This window comes from Anser anser (assembly GCF_964211835.1).
Source record: "Anser anser genome assembly, chromosome: 9".
Lineage (NCBI taxonomy): Eukaryota > Metazoa > Chordata > Aves > Anseriformes > Anatidae > Anser > Anser anser.
In genome coordinates, this window is record NC_139729.1 from 944063 (window position 1) to 966939 (window position 22877).

The 22877-nt window shown below is 43.7% G+C and overlaps 2 protein-coding genes across 2 annotated transcripts in view; one reads left to right on the plus strand and one right to left on the minus strand.

Annotated features, from left to right (window-relative positions):
- Positions 1–22877, plus strand: part of LOC310904016 (nuclear pore complex protein Nup153-like) — a 250767-nt gene that overhangs the window by 102396 nt on the left and 125494 nt on the right. The gene's annotated exons all lie outside the window — the stretch shown is intronic.
- Positions 18085–19595, minus strand: LOC310904020 (uncharacterized protein C6orf52). The gene is made up of 3 exons (XM_083848169.1): positions 19455–19595; positions 19081–19126; positions 18085–18262 (listed from the first exon to the last, which is right to left on the minus strand). The coding sequence occupies exons 1-3, from the start codon at positions 19512–19514 to the stop codon at positions 18126–18128; spliced, it is 243 nt and encodes an 80-aa protein (XP_083704295.1). The 5' UTR covers positions 19515–19595; the 3' UTR covers positions 18085–18125.

Consider the following 22877-nt stretch of genomic DNA (forward strand, 5'->3'; position numbering starts at 1 on the left):
CGTCAGTCCCTGTCTATATGGGGGACTAGAAAAAGCTGCAAACCTGCTGTTCGCCCTTTCAGCGAGAAGACCTACGTACCAACCTACATCGACACGATGCTTATTTTTTATTTTAAAATGGTGTGCTTTCCTCAATGAATTTGGCAAAAGACATGAAAGTATTGACAGCTGAAGCCTTCTACCAAGAAAGGTCAAAAAACAGCCTATAGCTTATGTCAGAGTAGTTTCTTTATCTTCTCTTGCTGAAACACAGGAAAACATCTCGTGTTCCTATTTGTCACCTGCACTTATTCACATTTAACCAGCTGTCTGTTAGATATTCTGAGTCACTCTTCCTTCTAGACAATCAGCCTAGTTGTCAAGCTACGGCAAGTCAGCCTGATTTCCTACCGTCCCAGTTCAAAATTTACATATAACCTAGCTGAACGTGTATATTTCAGCATTGACTCTTTCTAACATCAGGGTATCATAAACGTATTCCAAAGCACGCTTCTATTAAAAAGGTGATAGGATTATATACTTCTAAAACACTAAAAATTCAATTTAATTCTCGCATCCAAAGTTGACATTCACCTATTTTATTTACTAAGGTGATGTGGAATATTAAAGAACGCAAGGTACTTCACATTAAAAAAAAAGTCAATTAAACAGAGAACACAAAAATCACCTTCATCAGATGCTCTAGAGGAGGAATCACTGGTTGTTGAGATGTTATCATCGTCTTGTTGAGAGGTAGAATCTTCTATTTCTTTTATGAAGGACAGCCTAGGACTGCCAATGCCAAATATAGAAGATGTCGAGGGCTGACAAGGTGGGACAGGAGAATCCAGCATGGTATAATTCAGACGGCTCCGATGAAGAGAGGGCCTTGTTAACACAACTGGGAAGTTCAGTGCTGATCTACTTGTGGATGGTTCTAGACAAGAACAGGGAGATAATTAGCTTTGCTATAGACAAGCTCACAGAAGCCAAAACCTGTTTCCTATCGACAGCCATGCTATTGCCAAGTTCTAAGCGCAAAAAGAGAGAAGCCAAATTTAACTTCTTCCTCACCCAGATACGGTTGCATCTAACTGTCTGGCTACAACAACAACACTGCTTGCGATACACAGTATTAATGTTGCATCCAGAAGTAGTTAACTATGAGGTTTTACAACACCACATTCTGACCCCGTGCTCAAATGCTCTAACGCTGACTTGGCCGTTCACTAAATCAAACATATATACTCCTTCTCCCATGTACAGCTTGCAATAAGCTTTACAAAATTTGAGATTACACGGTAAATTACAGATAACACTGCAGCTTCCATAATATTGGAACAAAGGTTACATTAATCTGAATACACAACATGAAAATGAACGTTTGCAGTACTTTTTTCCCAAGTTCTTCCATATCAGCTCACGTTAGACGCAAAACATCATCTCCTACCCATTAACTATTGGGATTTTGACCCAAGGGACAAGGATGTTGACCCAAGTAACCAGACGAGCATTTTTCCCTCTTGAAGCAAAGGGTCTGCAAACAATGCCAGTGGCCTGGAATAGGTGGCCTTGAAGTCTATCTTGCTAAATGAATGGAACTATTCATGGGTATTTTGCCTGATGAAAGCCTACTGTCTCTCCCAGGAATCTGGGCAATTCAAATGACTTTGAGCCACTATCCTCTTGATACTTGAACTGAAGCTTAAACTAGTTAGTTCAATCTTCATAACCACTGCAGTACCACTAATTAGCTCTCCAAACCATGAGCAGATTTTTAGGACAGCACCGTTTGAGATACAGAAAGTTCTTCAGGCGGAAGGCCACCCAATATAGGCTCCAGCACACTGATACCTCAGAACTGAAGAAACACATTGGTTTCAAAATGTAGTAATAATTAAAAAAAAAAATCTTATTCTTAAGCATAGTAAGCAACACCCACGGACAGCAACATAAGCTGCAAAAGGTTCCAGGGTGTCCACCTGCTCCTGATCTCCTGGAGTTAGCAAGCTTGCAGTGCAGCTGTTCTTACTGAAAGCTCCTTTCACGCAGTTACATAGGAAAGCCAACATGTGTTCCTCAGTCACGAAGACCTTCTCTATTCTTTTCTCCAAACTCATTCCCAAGCTACAGCTACACAGAAAGCCATCAATCTCCTTGTTTACAATTAGATGAGATTGGAGGCAAAGATATTTCCTCCTTATTTTTTGATTCTGCCAACAACAGAAGCAACTGACTTTCCACATTATCTATGGTTACCTACGCACGCTCAGACAAAACTTCTTTACTTATTAAAAGCTGACTTCCCCAAAACAGCTAATTTAAGAGAAACTCAAATACGAATAGATGCAAATTTATACAACAGGACTACAGGAACAGTGAGAGGCACTGGATATAAGACAAATTAATCTTTCATGAGGTAAAGGAGTTGCAAACCTCGTTGCCAACGGTCCAAATACCTTCTCAAAGACACCCCCTCCCCCCGCGTAGACCTTAAAGTTATTGAATATTTTAAGGATAATAATCTCATAAACCACATCCGTGCACAAGTTCCCCAGTTCACCATCAAGTTAACGAGGAACTTTACTAAATTGATCAAAGCCCAAAACAAAAAAAAAAACAAAACAAAACAAACAAAGTCGGGACACGAGACGGAATTTTCCTCTGCCATTCTAGCATCTAGTCTTTTGTTTCGAAGACTGCAAAACAAATTAATTTTTTTAATTGCCTTAGGCAATTAGACAGATTTTCATTCCATATCTTTTAAAAGATGGAAAATGCAACCCAGCACACTTGCAAATGACTTATTTTCAGCATTTAGCACCTGGCTAATAGAGTACCTAAAGTTAACTGATGCCTTCCAAGAGCATAAGATGTATGCTTCGTAACTGTGTATACAGTTTAAAGCTAAGACGGTTTCACAAACAGTTGTTTTGACTTTTTTTGGGTTTTTTTCATTCTGTCAAAACCCTCATTCCAATTTCCTTTTGAAATTCAGATTCAAAACTAGAAATCTGTGAATAAATACAGATGGCCAGAATTCCAAATGATTTTTCACATACCTCGTCTACTAATTCCTGCTGGTTCAGGCGTGAATCTCTCATCGATTATGGTATCTTCATCTGAATAATCGTGGTGATAGTTTACCGGAGTCTCCTCCTGGTTTGCAGATTCATTTCTGTCTACACACTCCTCCTCACGCTTATTGAAATACTTCTGCAGCCAGGCCGGTACAATATTTTTCACCGTTTCTGTCATTCTGCTAATTATTCCCTGCTTGAAAGAAAAAACACTTGTTTAATTACAGAAACGCAGTCAACAGCATATGCTGCGATACCACCTTCCACGGACCTTGAAGACAGATATTATACAGCAAATATTCAGAAGACGACGACGAGGTTGATCCCTGGCATAGGATCGCTACACTTCTGGTAAACCTAAAATTCACCTAAGATTGATTTACAACTACCTATCACTTTCTGCACTTCCAAGTGACCTTGGCAAGGTTCAAAGTTTTGAAACCTCTGCCAAAATTCACCAGCAGGTCGTCAATCTGCAAGGCTATCAGGAAACTCTACGCCTGAACAGCTCCTGACCTACAGACTTGTTCCAGGACTCTTCCTCTTCGCACCCTCCCGTGAAAACCAACTAAACCAGAAGTTCAGCAATTATCTACTGCGACAGTCAGGACCATACTACCCATTAAAATCAGTGAATCTAAATATTTTCAATTTTAGTAATGCTGAATTGCAGTGACTATACGCACAAAAACCAGTTCTGCTCTCAACAGTCAGGCTAACCCAGAAGATGTCCTGGAAGAAACACAGCTATAGCTATAGCACCAGCACCTCCTCTTGCAAGAGCCTTCTAAAGCTGTTGCTGTATTTTGTAGAAGACTGACTCTGCGGCATACATCGGGTACGATCGGAGAATTCCCACCTGACCGAAAGCCCCAGGAACTACGGTTAAATAAAAGATAAATTAATATAAATGAATATAATTAATAATAAAAATTAATAATAAAAATTAATATCCAGAAAGCTGACAATCATGAGCTAGGCATCCTGCTAATCATCCCTCCTGCAGGCAGGGGGAAAAAAAAAAGGTAAATTAGATCCAGGACTAGTTCCCAGGAACTTTGAAGCTGCTAACTATACTGCCTACAGTGCCCAGGCACCTTCAGAGCTTAATGGTAAGAGACAGAGGGTTTGGTGGGCTGTAATTATGATCACAAGCACAAAAAACACATCTATTTAAGTATTTCTAAGAATCGACTTATCGACTAAAGTTGTAGGGGGAAGGATGAGAAAAACAGCGGGGTAGGGATCAGAACCAGAGGTATAACCTCACAAAATCGCATCGGTCGCTTTCGTGCCTCCCCAACTGCATCACTGAGAGACAATTAACATTAAGCCACAGAACCTTCTGCAGAGTGGACATGATATTGAAAATAAACTGAAATTAATTGACAAATGCTCTAAGCAAGCTATCTGCTCAAAGCTCGTCCTTTTACGTTATGAACATTTGCACGATTCGTCTGGTTACAAAGCTAACTGCTATAATAAATGCACACATGTAACACCTATCAGTTTGTCTATTTATCAAATCATTAAAACTCTTCCCTGATAAGTTACTGTTAATTTGATCTGCGCTGGATGTGCAGCAGCCATTCTCTGTGCAGAATCCCCCAGATATCCCCACGCACGTGTTTGCTCTGGCACACTCTTTAAATAAACCTACTGGAAAACACGCAGAGATAACAGACAATGGAAAAGTTAGAAAACCATCTCCACTGATTATTTTCAATCCACGTGTAAGGTTTATCAGTTAGCTACACAGTGTCGGCACACGCAAGCTATGGCACTTTCAACATTAATGCACTGTTCAAGCCAGAGGTTTCAACGGTTGCTCTGTAAGCGTGGGGAATGTTTGCATTGCCCTTCCAGGCCAGCTTTAGATGGACAAGATTGATTGTCAATATGTGGTATAAGGGACTTGGCATTTCTGCAAGTGATAAAAACCTAAATGAGCAGCTATCCATGCGTAGCGCTCCCTTGGTTTTGCATATGATAATCAATCCCCTCAGCTACGTTGCTCATTTAATAGCGGAGAGGTTTTGGCTGAACAAACATGTGCAGAGGGCATCTCCAGAGCATCTCTCTGGGCGTCCTGACATTTCTTAGCAAAGAGCTGCTGGGAGGGATCTCGGCGCGTCCCCCCTCCAGCACGGGGATTTTCACACCCCGAATTGACGGACCGCTTTCACCATCAACCTGCTGTACCCTACAGCACAAACGAGAAGCAAAGCCTGGCAGGTAACGTTCAGAGAATTGATGATGGGCTGAGGAGGGGTGCAGGGAGCGGGGAAAGCCCTGGGGGTGGCACTGGGGGTCCTGAGGGCAGCGGGCTGGGGGTGAAGGGGAGGGGGAGGAGGGGGGTAATGGGCTGGGTAGAGGGGTAAGGGGGTAAGTAAGGGGCTGAGGGGGTAACTGAGGGGGTTAGGAAGGGGCTGAGGGGGTAACTGAGGGGGTTAGGAAGGGGCTGAGGGGGTAACTAAGGGGGTAACTAAACGGTTGAGGGGGTAACTAAGGGGGTAACTAAGCCGTTGAGGGGGTAACTAAGGGGGTAACTAAGCGGTCGAGGGGGTAACTAAGGGGGTAAGGAGGTGGGTAGGGGGTAACTAAGGGGATAAAGGGGCGGGTAAGGTAAGGGGGTAAGTAAGGGGGTGTTATAAATGACTGAGTCCCAAATAGGATTACAATCAGAGTTTACAATTTATTAAACGAATAGAGGCAAGCAAACAGCGCTGGGTGCGCCGGGAGTCTCTGCTCCACCGGGACGCACACCCGTTACGTAAGGCATCTACTTTTTTATACTCCTAGGCTAATACATATTTATTACTACTTCTAAAAGAGGCAAGGTTATTATAATTGGTTTCCCGAATCCGATGTCGCCTGCTTATCAGTCTCTGTTACTTTCTCAGGGGCCGCTCGAACAGGGAGACAGGGAGGCTCATATTTTCCTCCTTATCTAGTGGTCCAGGGAGACAGGGAGACAGGAAGGCTCTTATTCTTCCTCCTTATCTAGTGGTCTCTTGGCCGGCTATCAGAAGTTACTGCACATCCGTGCAAAGTCAGCAGTTTTTCTCCGAAGAAATCCCTTTGTTCTTTTCTCGCCTAAACCCAGGCCTCAATGTTAACCCTTCAAAACCCCTTAGTGGCACGAATTGCTGGACCATTTCTTACAATTCCTCCCTTTTTTTTTTTTTTAATCATCAATTCGTGTCTCTCCTTCAACCTTTGTCAGTAACAATTGGATTTCATCAGTCAGTTCTCGGGGTGTCCACTTCTTAAGCATCATTATCGACACGTCACCTTTTCTCTCCACTGAAGTCATCACAAATTGGGTGCTATTTATTACTCGCCGTATCAACAACGTAAAGCAAGGTATCATACAAGGTATAAACAATAATGTCATTACACCACATAAAAATAAAAACAGCATCCTTTTAACCCATGGTTCACCAGGCAACCATGAAAAGAAATCCCAATCCATACCCTTCCAAGTTTGTACTGGGACGTGGGCTAACTTTCTAATTTCCTTTGTTATCTGCTTGACCACTTTTCCATTATCATCAATCTGTAGACAACAATTAGAATCGTTCAGTTTTCCACATACTCCCCCTTCTTCTGCTAGTAAATAGTCTAAGACCATTCTATGTTGGAATATAGCATTTCTCATTTGAGTGGATTGGTCAGCCAAAAGATCCAAGGCTGTCGCTGTTTGATTTGTTACAACCTCGAGGATAGCTTGCAACCTAATTATTCGGTTCAAATTATAAATAGGTTCTCGGGCTCCTGATATCAACTCATTTGGGTTCCAGGTGGCTGGCCCATAATGCTGTATGATTCTTTCAGGAGGCCATTCATCCTTTCCCCATTTTTGGGCACTACCCCCGGTTAAGGAAGTATCTATAGATCGTTTCACTCTGTTCAGGTCATCATATAATCTTATTCCTAAATGATCTCCTTGTGTTTGTGACAATAAAAAGAACAAGGGTCTTATGTACCCCACATAGCATATTCCCGACCAATTTTCAGGTAGCCTCTTGTAAGCATGTTTGCCACACACCCAATAATGTCCCTTTAGGGCCCACGTCCCGTTTGGAAAATGACCATCCCATCCATCTTTACCCTTTGGGGCGTGATAATACAGAGTGTCCTTGTTACCGAGTGGTCCTGTTACAATGTCTGCCCCGTTTGTACTCGTATATGCACGCTTCCAAGCTCCCACGTTGGGTTTCCACTTACAGTCACAATTCAGTTCTCTTTGGCGACCTGTCATATTATAAGCCTTTTTCGCCGTCCAATCTTGAGAGTGTGGGAAGCGCCTTCAATCATGGGGTTGGGCCCGCTTTCAGAGCTTGTGTTACCATTCAGCCCTTCAGGGTGATCCAGCTCCTGGAAAAACTAATCACAATTTTATTATGGGTTTAAAAGGTTCTCATGTTATTTTTCTCAGGACAAACTGATCTTGGTGTGGGAGAAGTCCGGTCGAGGCACTCTCACTCGGCGGTCAATACCCATAGGGGTTGCCTCCCTCGGTAGACCATACACGCCGCAGTGGAGGGTCCTACCCCGGTCTTGCCTTCTCCCTTTCCTCCCTTCAGCCTTGTCCTCTTTATCCAGTGCCCTTAATTCATGCAGAACCTCATTGCTGGGATATCAGTTCCTCTTTAGTCTCAGTTTCAGTTCCCCAGGAGTGGACTCAACCCTCCAGGCTTCGGTAGTTATTGGTCCTTTTATTCTGGATGCGTGGGTCCAACCCCTTCTTGCTGTTCTCACAGCTGTTTCAGTAGTAAGTAAAACAAGGTACAGTCCCTCCCATCGGGGGTTCAATGATTCTTCTCTCCAGGTTTTTATTAAGACCTTGTCTCCTGGTTGTATTTTATGAATAGCAAATCCTAAAGGTGGTGTCTGAGTCATCATCCCAATTTCTCTTATCTCCTGTAATCTCCTTCCAATGGTAATTATGTATTTCTGGATACTATGATCCTCAACTACATTGTTCCCTAGGGGCATCCCTTGAGAATAAGGCATACCATATAACATTTCATATGATGATAATCCAGTCTCACTGTGTGGTTTAGTTCTTATGTTTAAAAGTGCCAATGGTAAGCATTTCGTCCAGGGCAGCTGTGTCTCGATCATTAACTTAGCCAATTGTTGTTTTATTGTTTGATTCATCCTTTCCACTTTCCCTGAGCTTTGTGGGTGCCACGGAGTGTGGTATTCCCACTGAATACCTTTCAAGGGGTACATCCTTCAAATCTTTGTGGCTGGCGTATGTTCGATTATTTCCACACAATTGTGTTCCAACGGTCCTTCTTCTGGAACGGTTCCTAGAAATACTGCTGGATATAACAGGTTAGTCGTTTTCAAGGTTATGTCATCTTGTTCAGTTAGGATTGCCTGATATTTCATCATCCGGCTGGGTGATAACCAGTGCCCCCCGCCTTTGTTCCAAAACGGTTGTTACCATATGTGGTCCAAAAACTTCAATACGTTTTCCCATTTGAAGGCAAATAATTTTCTACTATCTTTATCAAGAGGTATGCAAAAGAAGGCATCCTTTAAATCTATCACGGTAAACCATTTATATTTCTCTTTCACAGATGTTAACAATGTGTAAGGATTAGCTACTACCGGGTGAATATCCTTTGTTATTTCATTTATTGCTCTAAGATCTTGTACAGATCTATACTCGCCATTCGGCTTCTTTACTGGAAAAATTGGAGTATTGTATTCCGATTTACATTCTTCCAGAATCTGATATTTGAGAAATTTGTCAATAATTTTCACTATTCCCGTGCCTAGCTTCTATCTTAAGTGGATATTGTTTGATTCAAACAGGTTTGGCTCCTTCCTTTAATTCCACCTTTACCAGTTGTGCCAGTTTCAACTTCCCTGGTACATCTGTTTCCCGTACTGTTGCTATAACTGCATTTTCTACTTCTCTTGGAATATTAACAAAGGGTTTATCTTTGATCATTAGGATTTGGCCTACTTTGGACTCAGGTACGTTCATTATTAATTCTCCATCCTCAAAGGTTATTGTTGCATCTAATTTGGCTAATAGATCCCGTCCCAAGAGTGGCATCGGGCATTCTGGTACATACTAAAATTTATGGGTTAGTTCCTCACCCCCAAAACGCAAATCAAGGGGTCGTAAGAATGACCATTCTTCCTCTTTCCCTGTGGCTCCAATTATTGTAGTTGTCTTAGTTCCTAATCGTCCTTTTAAACTATTTAACACTGAATATGTTGCTCCTATTACATTTACAGCCTAATTAACACAGAGAAAGAAGCTCCCATAACCAACAAAAAATTCAAGCCTCTGTCTTCGTTTCCTAGCTTTATTTCAACTAGTGGACCTGCTAGGGTAGATGCCCCAGGTCCCCATCATTCCTGACTGTTGTTTGTCCTGCAGCCTAAGACAATTTCTTTCTGATATCAGGGGCTGATTGCCCTGGAAAGAGGTTAGCCAGTTGCCTCTCTCTTTTTTTTTTTTTTTTTTTTTTTTTTTTAAGCCAGGTCCATTTTTTTTTTTTCATTGCATTTCAAAGTTGGTCCAGAAATTCAAAAATTCCATAAATTCCATAGGGGTTTCTTTTGGACCTTCTTGGAACAGATTCTCAATTCCCAATAGCCAATTTAACCAGATTTTAGTATTTACATAATTTCCGGGGTGATTAGGGTCTCAGTGAGGGGGTCGGTCAGGGGAATGCAATCGTTGAAAGTTCCCTGAGCGGTCCCATTGGCAATCTGAGCTCACACAGGAACTCAGGTTGTTTCAAAAGTTAGCTGCTTTTCTGTTTCCACGACAACTCTCTCGGACCCATCACGGTCCCCCTGCCCCAGAGGGCTCACACCCGCGATTTAGAGATCTCAGCCTCGGGTTGAGACGGAACTATTAACATTCCTACATCCTCTTCCCCTGCTCATTCAACTTCAAACAGCTCTGTTAAATACTACATGCCACACAACCTTTAACACCTTCAACAACCCTTTTAACACTTCCTTTATCTTTCTCCAGCCCGTACTTTTCTAATGCCAACACCAAAGGCTCAGTCAGGGGCCAACTTAATTCCAAACCTTTTCCCTCCAACATGCTGAAACAACATATCACTATACAACATTTCATCCTATTTTCCTTCTCTCCTCAAAAACATTAATTGCAAGACACTGTTATAGTCGATTGATCCATAAAGTGGCCATTTAGTTTCTATAGTGGCCACCATTGATTGCAATACTTAGTGAAAGTCCTCTTGCTTTCTGTGCCCCCATTTCTAACAATATCCTTCCAATGTGCCAATATGCACCCAAGGAGGCTTTTTCTTTTTTAGGACGTCTTTTTTTTTTTTTTTTTTTTTTTTTTTGGATTTTCCCCTTTTCCTTGATTTCCCATTCCCTTTTATTTATTTATATTAGTTACTGTCCCTTGTTTCAATTTCCACGCAAACCTTTTTATTGCAGGTTTTTACTATCTTTTCCTAATCTTCTTCCCAAATGTCCCAATTCTCTGGGATTAAACTCTTCTTTCCACATACAAACTTTACTATTTCAGATTATTAATGAGCCCCATTCCAATCATAAATCCGCAGGACTTCGGAAAAACACCTGAAGCACTCAGCCTTCTGTCTTCTAGACAAACAATAACACCTTTTCCACAAAATTTACATTTCAATAAGACCGAATTTCAAGCCAAATGCTAATTTTTCTCATGCACTTTGTTAGTAAGCCTACACAAAACAAGGAATCACTCCTGTGTATCCGTCAAGATGGGGGTTTAAAAAGGTATTGAGGCCTAAATAAATTCGCTCTCCCCCTTCTTACCGAATTCCCAGGGCTCAGGCCCGAACCTCCAAAGAAGTGACTCTCCGTTCTACCACTTTGATAATCAGTCAGCCCCCCTCCCCCGATACTTGGGAAACTGACCGAACACCACCGCGAATATACCCAAACTTCTAAACTGTTACTTAGATAATGCTCCCACCTTCCTCCTTGACACAGTCAAAACATTTAAGAACAAAACAGGATTACAAGATGCACCACCGGGGGTGGATTGTTAGGATATAGAGGTGGTAAATTATCTAATGGCTCCCATTTATCCTCTTTTTCTTTTTCCCGTTTTTCTTCTCCTTCTTCAAACTCCTCCTCTGTTTTTAGTGTAAATACTGAGGCTGGAAAAGGACGTGAGATCCTGATCCATAATCCTGCATAATCACTTTCCTCCTGGCTAAAAGGTTCCTTTGAATTAACATGTATATTTAAGGCCTGGCAAACCCAGTCTTCAAAGGATCCGAAAACGGGCCAAAAGACATGTGGTCTTAAAGGCTCCTTTGGCCATTCTGTCATACAATACTGAACCATTTTTAATTTACTTTTTCCCTTTTCTGGGGCCCCTATCGTTCCAATTTCTAATCATTATCCCTAATGGACTTTCTGGTGGTATGTCTGGTAATTTGCTCCCTTTTCTCTGGTCCCGGGTCTTCAATTTTGTCTGACCCATCTAGGAATTTTACTGTGGCAATTCCTACAGCCCTTGGTTGCCTTAGTGAGAGTGTCTTGCAGGGGGTTTAGGACCTATCACCCACCCACGAATCCTATAGGAATCGCTTCGGTCCTTCACCGGCCAAGTCCCTCGCGGGAGATTGGAACCGCGGTTAGAAGACCTCCACAATCGCTTCGGAACTACGTTCCGTCTCAGTCACACTCTCACACACACAGGCAACCGAAACCCACCCAACCGAACGGTATACGCCTTAAATACTTACGACTCCGTCGTCTTCGTTCGGATCTTCGCGCGCAGAATTACGGGCAAAATATAGTGCTGCAGCCGGCAAAGGGAGCTCATAAAAAAATCTAAATCTTTGCTTGCCCTTATTCAGGTTCAAGATGGCATTAGCCCTGACCTGACTCGAACAGGAGCCACCAAATGGTGGGGGCGCCCCTCCTAGATCAAGTCAGAATTCAGGAACCAAGACCATCCCGGACGAGCCCCCAATTGTTATAAATGACTGAGTCCCAAATAGGATTACAATCAGAGTTTACAATTTATTAAACGAATAGAGGCAAGCAAACAGCGCTGGGTGCGCCGGGAGTCTCTGCTCCACCGGGACGCACACCCGTTACGTAAGGCATCTACTTTTTTATACTCCTAGGCTAATACATATTTATTACTACTTCTAAAAGAGGCAAGGTTATTATAATTGGTTTCCCGAATCCGATGTCGCCTGCTTATCAGTCTCTGTTACTTTCTCAGGGGCCGCTCGAACAGGGAGACAGGGAGGCTCATATTTTCCTCCTTATCTAGTGGTCCAGGGAGACAGGGAGACAGGAAGGCTCTTATTCTTCCTCCTTATCTAGTGGTCTCTTGGCCGGCTATCAGAAGTTACTGCACATCCGTGCAAAGTCAGCAGTTTTTCTCCGAAGAAATCCCTTTGTTCTTTTCTCGCCTAAACCCAGGCCTCAATGTTAACCCTTCAAAACCCCTTAGTGGCACGAATTGCTGGACCATTTCTTACAGGGGTAACTGGTGGGCTGAGGGGGAAGGGCCCGCTGTGGGGGGGCCGCTCCTCACCCGCTTGCTCCTGGCACAGGGGGGCTTCGCGGCGCCCAAACGGTGGCGCCGCCTCTTCACCTTGCCGCCGGCCGCTCCTCCTCCTCCTCCTCCTCCTCCTGCTCCTCCTCCTCCTGATCGGGCTCCTGGGCTGCCGCCCGGCGCCCCGCCGCCACCGGCCCTGCCACCGCCGGCCATGCCGCTGCCGGTCGCGCCGCTACCGGTCGCGCCGCCCGAGGCCATACCGCCCCCCCCCCGCGTTCGGTGCCGTCACGGGGCCCCCCCGCCCCCCGCCGCCACGCGCCGCGGGGCCTGCCCTGCCCCTCGTGGGAATAAAAATGTTGTTTTTGCAGAGTTACGTTGTTTAAAGGTAAGGAATGGGGTATCGAGGTGTGCTTGCAGCGATAAGAACGCTTAGCAGGCGACCTTGTAAAATGCAGACAACCAGACTCCGTAGAACAATTCGGGGAAAATCACGGTGTTGAGTCAAGTCAGGTAAGTGAAGAAACATTACCGCTTCAACCAGTAAAAAAGTCGAAAGAAATTCGAAATTTAACAGGCCGGCAACTGAAGGCCATGCATTGTCTGGGAAGCATCAGACAGATTGTGAGCCTGGATCACCCCCTCAGTGGGGAAACAGGGGAGGGTCCCGTCATCAAAAAGTATATAAACTGGGTTTTGGAACCAGCAGGGGCGCTCCTGCTCGTGGGACGCCCGCCACTGCGATCGCGAATAAATTCCTGCTTCGCTGAGCTCCTCGCCTGAGCCCAAGTTATTGGCTACGGAGTGTTTCTCACAATTTGGGGGCTCGTCCGGGAGCCAGTCGCCTACTGGGGAGCCCCACCGCCGCAGCAGCAGGAAGGCATGCCCCGCTGATTTCAGCGGTCCTGTGCATCGACGGCGGCGGTTCTGCGGAGAGCTGACAGAGGGCCCGAGACTGATGAAAGAGGCAGGATCCGTGAAGGAGTGGGGAAGGGAAGAAGGCAGGCACTCCGGCTTTGAGAATTGATCCGGTAACTCTGTGCACAGACCAAGGTAAGAAATAGGAAGTATTGCCTTGGGGGTCGGGTGAGACTCTGTGTGCCGTGTGATTGAGACGTACTTTTGTACGGAGCGAGTGTGGAGTCCTGATCCGCGGTTCCGCAGCTCCGCGAGGGGCGCGGCCGGAGACGGACGAAGCGTGAGATAAGGGAGAGAAAGGAAGAGTCTCGGGAAATGTGGTGTATGGTAAGCCCTTGCACGGGGAAGTGCTTGGCAATACACCAGGGAAATTTGGTGTGCGGTAGTCCTCGCACGGACGGGACGCCCGCCACTGCGATCGCGAATAAATTCCTGCTTCGCCGAGCTCCTCGCCTGAGCCCAAGTTATTGGCTACGGAGTGTTTCTCACACCCTCCCCCTCCCTCCCTCGCGCGCCCCCTCCCCTCACGGGAACGCGCGCCCCCCCCTCCCGCTGCCGCTCCCGTTCCTCGCCCCGCCCCGGTCCCGTCCCGGTCCCGCCGCCCTCCCGCTCCCGCCCTCAGGACCCGGCCGCCATAATGAACCCCGGCCCGGCCACCGTAAGCACGGGGCTAGGAGTCACCTCCAGAGCCTCCCCGCGCCGTGGCGCCGACCGCTGGTGTGCCGCAGCACCGCGCCGGGCGTGGGACGGCGCCCCGAGCCCACAGTGCTCGTCAGAAAAGCCCCGCACCGACAACCGATACCCCCGCACCGACAACCAACAGCCCCCACGCCGACAACCAACGCACAAGCAGTGTTTTAGGCCGGATTCGTGGCCCCGTTGGTCCGGGAGGCAGTCGTCACGCTAAATTCTACCCCACGGCAGGGGAACGATGGGCATCGTGACAGATCGCCGCCCCAGAAAATAAACACATAAATAAAGAATAAAAACGATAACGGGACATGAATCGTGCCCTTAATAACAGACATTGGGCAGTGAAATCACCGACTTCTGCAACAATACGTGCTCAGGGAACTGACTAAAACCCCTCCTGCATCGGCCATGTAATAGCTAGGCAAACATCACATAATACTTCCCTCCCTCATGTACACTAAACCTATTAAGGCAACCATAGTAGCGTGATAACGTGATTTTTCTCCTCCAGATCAGCGTCAAAGGCAGCTACGCTAGGTTTGCTCATAAGTTCAAACGCTGCTTTATTTATTTATTTGAATTCCATTTTTCTTATTTAGAAGGATTTCCATAGGGTGACAGGCCTTTAATGACACTCACGACTCAGAAACATTTGCCGATGCAGTCAAACGGTGTCTATTAACGCGAGGCACTGAAGTTAATTGGTATTAGAAATGAGCCAAAACGAAAGGCAAGTATCTGCGTGTCCAGCAGAATGACAGCGATCATCACCATTTGATCAATCTTCCCCCCACTCTCTGTTGCAGCTAGGTACAACGAAAAGAGTTTATGAAATCATTACGGGACATTCTTGTAGAAAACTTCCTCAAGCTTGGAAGAAAAAAAAACATTTCAGCTAAGTAAAACAGAAAATAACTGGAAGAAGTGAAGTATGGCGGTGTTGGAAAAGTTGCTTCAAAGACTTGTTTAATTAAAAAGAAGGAAGAAAGCAAGTTCCTACTGCAATCCCATCTTTGTCAAACTGATGGCGGGCACCAGTACGATGTGTTCAGCTAACACAGGCTGGAAGTTGTAACTGCAGCTGTGAAGTTTACCCAGTAAAAAGACTCCGCAAAGCATTCTAGCAGTTCCGATGCAATCACTGCTTCCTGAATTTGTGACTCACGGTTAACACGGCAGTACAGGAAGAAGTCTGGCATTCACTGTGCTCTTACGGTAAAGAATCTGCCCTGTGCACACCATCCCAAGCCAGGTATGCGCTCCTAACAGGAAAGGACGATAGGCTGATAAGTCTCAGCAGAGGGAAAAAGACATCAGAGAACTACTTTATAACAGCAGCACGCGGGCTGCAACCAACGTTCTCTTCCTCTCATCATTTTCATTTCTGTGGACTCCAAGAGAATACACTCCCAACATTTTTCAGCTCTGGAGAACAAACAGCCCAACCAATCTCATTCACTGAACTACAAAACTGGTATTTTCGCTATCTAGTCCGGAAAAGGAGGCGCACGTCTCTAACGTACAGTGTAGAGACCTTGTTAATAGGCAAAGTCTGCATAAAATAGGTGGCCACAGCCTGATTTTCTGACGTTCAGGGCCTTGGGTCACACACCACCACAGCATCAGACTTAATGAAGTCACCAATCTATGTGGGCCTCTCGTTACACAGGTCACATGTTATGGACCAACCTCTCAAAGGCCAAAAACCAGCACTGATACTGCCGGGCCAACACATATCTGTAGCATCCCATTTCTGGGTGACAACACAATGAATGTTTCCACAAAGTACTCGATGCAACCTAACTACTGTGTTTGGTGATGCAAAGCAAGCCGTGTCAAAGCAGCGTAGCACCCAGGCACATTCCTGGAAGATGTTTTGCTGCTCACGTTGAAGAAAATAGATAAAAAAATCCTGTGCAGTTTGCACTTCTGAGCTCAAGTACCACAGCTATGCACTACAATTGCAGTGGCATCAAACCTTGTAAGGTTTTGAAGCTTCAGCACTGCCATCCAAATTCAAGGAGGCTGCATCTATTATCTTGAATTTGCCCCAGCTCAGTCCCCTGAAACAATTCCATAGACACGTACAAGCAACCCTTTTCCCACCCAAATTCTTTGCTTCATCTATTCCACCTCTACCTTGTGTCATATTCTTATTAATCTGCCCCTCAAAAGACTCCCTGGCTCACACAAAGAAGCAACCCAACAAATCCCTGTTCCCAGCCACGTTGCTTTCATGCTTTGGGAAGAGTTAACTGCAACAGCTCTAACTGTGATGCCACCTCACCCCCTCCACCTATGTGAGGTTCTTTGCCTTCTGTCTCCTCCTACGTCTACACCTGCACTAGAACCAGGAAGAATGTGCTTCCTACAATACTCCAAGAGCCTCTTCTGTTTCAGGATGTCATCATTTCAATTCAGGACTGAAAGTATTCCTAGCAAAAACCCAACAGCTAATAGCTAACAGAAGCAGTTGCTGGTGATCAGCTACAAGTAACCTGGAAGTACTGAGGAGTCACAAAAGAGAATTTGCATTACATTTAAGAACAGCATGCAGCTTAGGACCACTGCTTTCACTGACTACACTAAGCCATAAAAAAGAATTGGATTCTTACCTGCCATCACAGCAATTATGGTTTATGTTGCCCCCAAAACACACACGGCAGTACCAGAACTGTGTCAACTAGCTTTAACAGCTTCCCCAGCTATTAAGTACAGTAATTTCTGCTTCCTTTTTTTTCTTGGAGGAATATTCTTTTGTTTCCAGCCTCACTTACTTATTATACACACTGTTAATTAGCAACTATTTCTCCATACTCATAGGGTTATGGAGTCCCTATGACTGGAAAAGACTCTGTACCCTTCAAGATAAGAACAGCATAAAGGCAGCAACTCGCAAGACTGCTCTAGCTTAAAGCAAAGCTTTCCTCATTGCTCTCATCTCCTTTGACTTGAGTGCTGTCATCCTTCTACCAGAGCTTTAAAAACTTCATTACCACGAATGAAGGAAGACCAGAGCAATCAGAGAGGGTAGCAGAGGGTATAACTTAAGGAGCTGTTACTAGGATTTTTTTGTTGTTCCTGGTGGACTATTTTTCTCCTTGCCAGCAAGGAGGGAAAACCAGCAAGTTGTTTTCTCCAAGATTTTTTTTTTTTAGGTTTAAGAACACGGATTATGTTGTAGCAATTTCTTCGCTGTAAAGCGTCAGCTGAGAAGTCTAACAGTAAGAAGGGCAAGGGAAAACTGAATGCTGATGCAGAGAGTGCCAGCAGACATCATCCTCATTCCACGGGATGTTTGTAGCTATGGCAGTTGAAGTCTACACTTCCATATGCTTAACATACCCTATTTATAAGCCAATTTTAGCTGACCTAGCATGTATCAGTAGTACAGTTAGAGCCAGCAGCCTGCAGGAAAAAGTGGGCACAGGTGTTTCCATAGCAAGGCCTGTGAGTGTCTCCCATACATACTTCCAGTCTAAGCAAGCACATGAAAGGCTTGGCTTGTCGCTTACCTAAGGAACCAGGAAAACAAGGGGAAGCTAGATTTTGCTTGTGTCCTAATGCCCATATAAAAATAAAGACAGATGAAATACCCTTACTACCTTGTTAAATTCCATAAGCCGGAAGAGAACGTGCTGCACACAGGTACAAGTAAAATCCCTTGCTGGCAGGTTTGCAGAAACAAATTTTTTATTTACACAGGCAAGTCTATCTTTAGACCCCATTTACCTCTTTACATTTCTCGAATATTTACATGACTTCATGATGCTCCAAGAAGGGAGTGATGAACAAAAAGATTACAGAAACTGTCAAAAGCATAGCAAAAAAACCCCAACCTATCATTGTGCTTTAAAACTTATGAGCTAGAATAATGTAGAAGAAATGTAGTTTTAGCACTTTGGTCCTAACGGTCATGCTCTAGAAGACACTTAAATAGCAGAGGGGATTTCAGAAGTGACCGTATCCAGAGGTTGCCAGTGACAATTCATGAGTGAATCGTAGAGTTCTTCGCTTGTCTCCGTGAATTGTCTGTTCATTTCATCAACATCCAAGTAGAGCTGTGGATCTGAAAATAAAAGCCTGGTAAGTCCAAGTATCAAATCTGAGGCATGCGCACAAAAAAACTTCACGTGAAATGGCTAATAAAATGTATTTTAAGCTAAGTGTAATAAGCTATTAGATCTACTAATTTTAGTGAGGTATTTAGTCCTCTAAAATTTTGAGCCTCACAACTCCAACTTTTGGGAATTTGTATATTAGAAGGCTGGGACTAGAACTGTCTTTCAAGATAAAGACAAAGACAATGTTTAAGATAGTAAAGATAACGTTTACGGATAATCAGCCATGAAACCCTCCCAAGAGTCATTTAATTCACTTCTACGGCAATACACGTTACATAGGATAGTTTCTAAACACTAACACAAAATGCCTCCACGTGAGGAACTTTGCAAACCTTCCAGGACACAAATATGTTTTGTACCGTATTTGTAAGTGCAAGCTGAATCCTCCTTTTGGAATCTGCAACATAAGCTTTTACCTCAGGGTGGAGAACAAAGCTTTTGCATATTACTGAGTTTCTAATATAAAATCTGTTTAGCGGAACCAATACAAAGAACAAAATTCTGTCTTAGACCATTTTCAAATGGGAATGAAGGCACAGGTACAAGAAACCTGCTGCGAAGCATTGACAGTGTCCCGTTTTACTTGATGCGGTCAGTGTATGCTGTATCAGCTTTAAAACCCCAGCTGATTGCAGATCAACCCCACAGAGGTTTGACCTCAGCTGAATTTTCAAGATGTTCTTCATCCAGTAGAGGTTGGCTTGTATTGTTAAAAGGCACAAGGATGGCTAAACTCAAGTGACAATGATAGAACCCTTATTACCGTCAGTAATTAGGTCATCACCGATTGCAGTCATAACTGAAGATTCCTGAAAGACAGAAAAGGCTAAGTTTAATCATAACTCATTTCAGAAAGCATCACAGATTCAAAGTGCTGCAGTCTCAACCCATTCCTTCTTCCTACAACTACAAGGATAGATGGCATTTTATCTATTTATTTTTAGAAGAAAGCCAATATTACAGTACAGGTTGGAAGGGACTTCCGGAGGTCACAACTAATACATTGACCACGATAAGACCACTTAAAACAACTGTTTAATTTGCTTTAAGCAAAGCAAATCAGAAGAATCAGAGCAAATCTGTACAACGTATTATCTGTGAAATATTTTCTTTACAGCAAGCGTGCACTATCTTTACCTCAAAAACAGCTGGAGCCATTAAAGAATCTCCTAAAGAGCAGTCTCCAACAGCTTGCATGCTGTCATAGGGAGCATAGGAGCTGTAGTTGTAGTCAGCGTAAGCATCGTAACTCCTCTGTGAGTGGTAGTTCTGGTAATCTTGGCAATAATCATTATAGTTGCATGACTGGTACCGCTGCAATTCTGCTTTCAGTCTGAAACATGAGAAGTTGCATACAGTCAGAGAACAAGAGACTGTAAACCCAGTTCTGAACTTAAACAATTTGTCAGCTTACATACTTCAAAGCTTAAAAGGAAGCTTTCCTAAACAGTCACCTAAGTGACAGCTTAAGTCACAGCTCAAAACCTCATTTCTATAGAAGCAAGCATCCTCACCTTTGCCAATACCAGAAGGAATTGTTCTCATGGATTAACTCCAGAGCCTTGACATGGTTACCTGTACACATCAAGTATTTTTAGCGTTGGCATAAGCAAGCTGCTGCTATGTCTCTGTGCTTTGCTAAAGATTGATTTAAGACCAGAGACATTTATCAAGCACAGCTGCTTTAAAGATGCAGTCTTAACCCTTCTATCTTTTGTTTGGTTAATTACTAGATCTTATTTCCAGAAAGAAGTGAATGGAGTCAGATTATCCATTTCAAAGAAGCATCTGACACTGCCTGTCAGTTTGCCATGTCTACCTCCACCTGCTCAGTTTTTTTGTTTGTTTAAAGTCCATTAAACATTCAACAGCTGCCAACTATACCGCTCAGGTGAAGTCAGTCTTGCTTAACAACACAATCGCGATTCTCCAGCATGACGCCTTATTATTAGTGGGAGAATTACAAAATACGCTGGTTCTTAAGAAGAAAGGGCCAGCTGATTAGCTTTCACTACTTTCCCTTTCAAGATTTTCTCAGGGGCAGCTTCAGACTAATGACAAGAACCAAGACAAGTGCTATCTGTACTAAAACTGAGGTACACTGCATAAAGAACATTCAGATAACCCAGCTGCATATTCAAAAAAATCCGCTGTTTAGACTTGTCTTCACTGATTCTGTACAGGCAGACCTCCTGTGTCTGCAGTGCCCAGTTTCTCTGACTTGAATTGGGGATGCAGAGAAGTGAGTTCTATGCTTTTGGGGAAGAATACAAGCTGAAGGCATTCTGAAATAGCTTCCAAACTCAGCAAACATGAGGGACAAACTAATCCAATGGCTGGGTATTTCAATGCTAAGAGAGCACGGTACTCAGCCATTCAGAAACGTATTACTGATGTGTATTTTAATACCTACATTTGTTTCAATACTGCAAAGCTACACAAGTTCTAATAAAGAGGTAATCCATTGTCTTGTTACTGTAGTAAACAAACAGAAGATACATCATCTTAGGTCTTCTGCTTCCAACTGCACTCTTCCTACATACAGTTGTGTAGGGAAGGAAAATCTGAAAATACTGTTGACGTTCTTCTGGATAGCCGAAGCAAGAAAACATGTTTGTGGCTTATTCTTGTTTTCAAAATAAAACAATATTAATTTAATCAAAAAATTTTGGCAAAGAAGTTTGGACAGTGCTCTCTTGGAGAAGAGCATTTCCATTCTAAAGCAGAAGGAGGCAACATTTGCAGAATTATGCTAGGTAAACAGAAACAGAAGTGTCATTTTTTACTATTTAACAGAACACACAAGCTAACCTCATGAACATACTGAAATTGTTTATATGAAGTCCTGTTTTGTCAGTATCCTGGATCAAAGTTCATCAAATTTGGTATCAATTCTTTAACCGTTCAGAGACCTGAATTGCCTTAAATAAGTGATAGAACTGAGCCGGTAGAGTAAGAAACCCTCTCAGGAAGTGCTAAGCTTTAAACTCCCCATTGCCCTAAGCTCATGAAAAGCAAAGAATAGCATTCTAAACCTGTTCTAGTAATAACGCCTTTGGCTTTCCCCCTGCGTTCCCATTTTTCCCCCCCACTTCTTTCCTTTCAACCCACTGTAAAACTAGTTATGTGCTTCTCTCAAACTAGAGGGAAAGCTCTAAGAACAAGAACTCCCTAGCATATAAAACCACTTCTTGTCCCTTCTACCTTATGCAGGCCCAAACCTGAAAATATTTACCAATGCATTCAGCTTTGCTGCTGTTGAGAAACAAGGCTGGTTACAATGGCAGCTAAGCCCAAGTTGCGCTGTCTGGCTAGACTTAACAGTTGGATTCCCCCAGCCATCCTGAAGCAGGTTGATGAATCCAGGGAGTCAAAACATAGGACTTCTGCATTTCTGGTTTTGTAGACTGCATCCTGTGTGCAGCCACTACAGCAAGGGCCACAGACTTTCCAAAGGCAGAGCTACAAGAATCTGATTATTTAGAATAACTGTATCAATGCACAACTCCTTGGTTACCTTTTAGAAATTCCTATGCTCAGCCGGATTCCTTTTCCCCCCAGACCTGGTGCGTTCTGGCAGTCTTGCAGTGCCCTCATCTGATCACCTTGCTCACCAAATCTGACATAGGCATACCCTCTACTATTTTCAAAAGGGAGAAAACCAATTCTGGTATGCATAACAGTTACAAAGCTAACGAATTCAGTTTCTGTCTTCTACAAAAAACAGAAGATAGCAGCTACTATAGCTTCTATTACTTAAGCAACCTCTCTGGCATGTGCACGTGCACAGAAAAGGCTTTCACCAAATTAAAACACTTGGGCCAGAAGCAAAAAGCTTATTCCTTGGTAGCATTAAGATGCAACTCACTGAGAGCCAGCAAAACAATACATTTTAAGTGCTCTCTGCGTAAGTAATCAGATTCCATATTTCTGCATATACAGCAGTTAATCAGTTAGCACTAACCCACTCCTTTTGGAGCCACAAACTTTATTGGTCACAAACACCAAGAGCTGGCTGTAATTATCTGAACCAGTATTAACCGGTACCTCTGAACTCTTCAAACAAAAATATCTTTCAGGTGCTCTTAGAAGAACAACATCAATTGCCTGCAACAATTTGATGGCTTTGCTAAACGGAGCACTGAAAAGCACAGTGGTACAGTTTCTTTTGTAGCCTGTTCAGAAATTATAGCCCCGTGCCTACAGCTTCAAATCAGGCCAAGCTTACCAGCCCAACTCTTACAGCTTAAGTTCACTGCACTCGAATGCCTTCAAGACGTGCTTTTAGGAGCCATGGAGAAGAACCCTCTGGTAAGACCACCATTATAAAGTACTGAGTGTTGTTTTACACTTAAAATAGAACTATCTGTTACAGTCATTCATCAGCTTTCCCTAGGCTGCTGCTCTCTCACTACTGAATGTGATCCTGCTCTCAGTTTCCCACTAACTTTTTCCCCCAGCGGTTATGGCCTCTTTTCATCTATGACACTTTTAAGGGACTACACCGTGTTGAAAAATGCTGGTTAACATTTCCTTTTACACAAGGTGCCTCATCGAATT

What these genes read in the sequence shown, in the direction of transcription:
- LOC310904020 (XM_083848169.1), bottom strand. Translation starts at nt 19,514, where the DNA reads ATGCAAGCTGTTGGAGACTGCTCTTTAGGAGATTCTTTAATGGCTCCA. An exon ending in TGGCTCCAGCTGTTTTTGAG is followed by an intron (nt 19,127 to 19,454) that starts GTAAAGATAGTG and finishes TCTGTCTTTCAG; the next exon opens with GAATCTTCAGTTATGACTGC. An exon ending in TGATGACCTAATTACTGACG is followed by an intron (nt 18,263 to 19,080) that starts GTAATAAGGGTT and finishes TTTTATTTTCAG; the next exon opens with ATCCACAGCTCTACTTGGAT.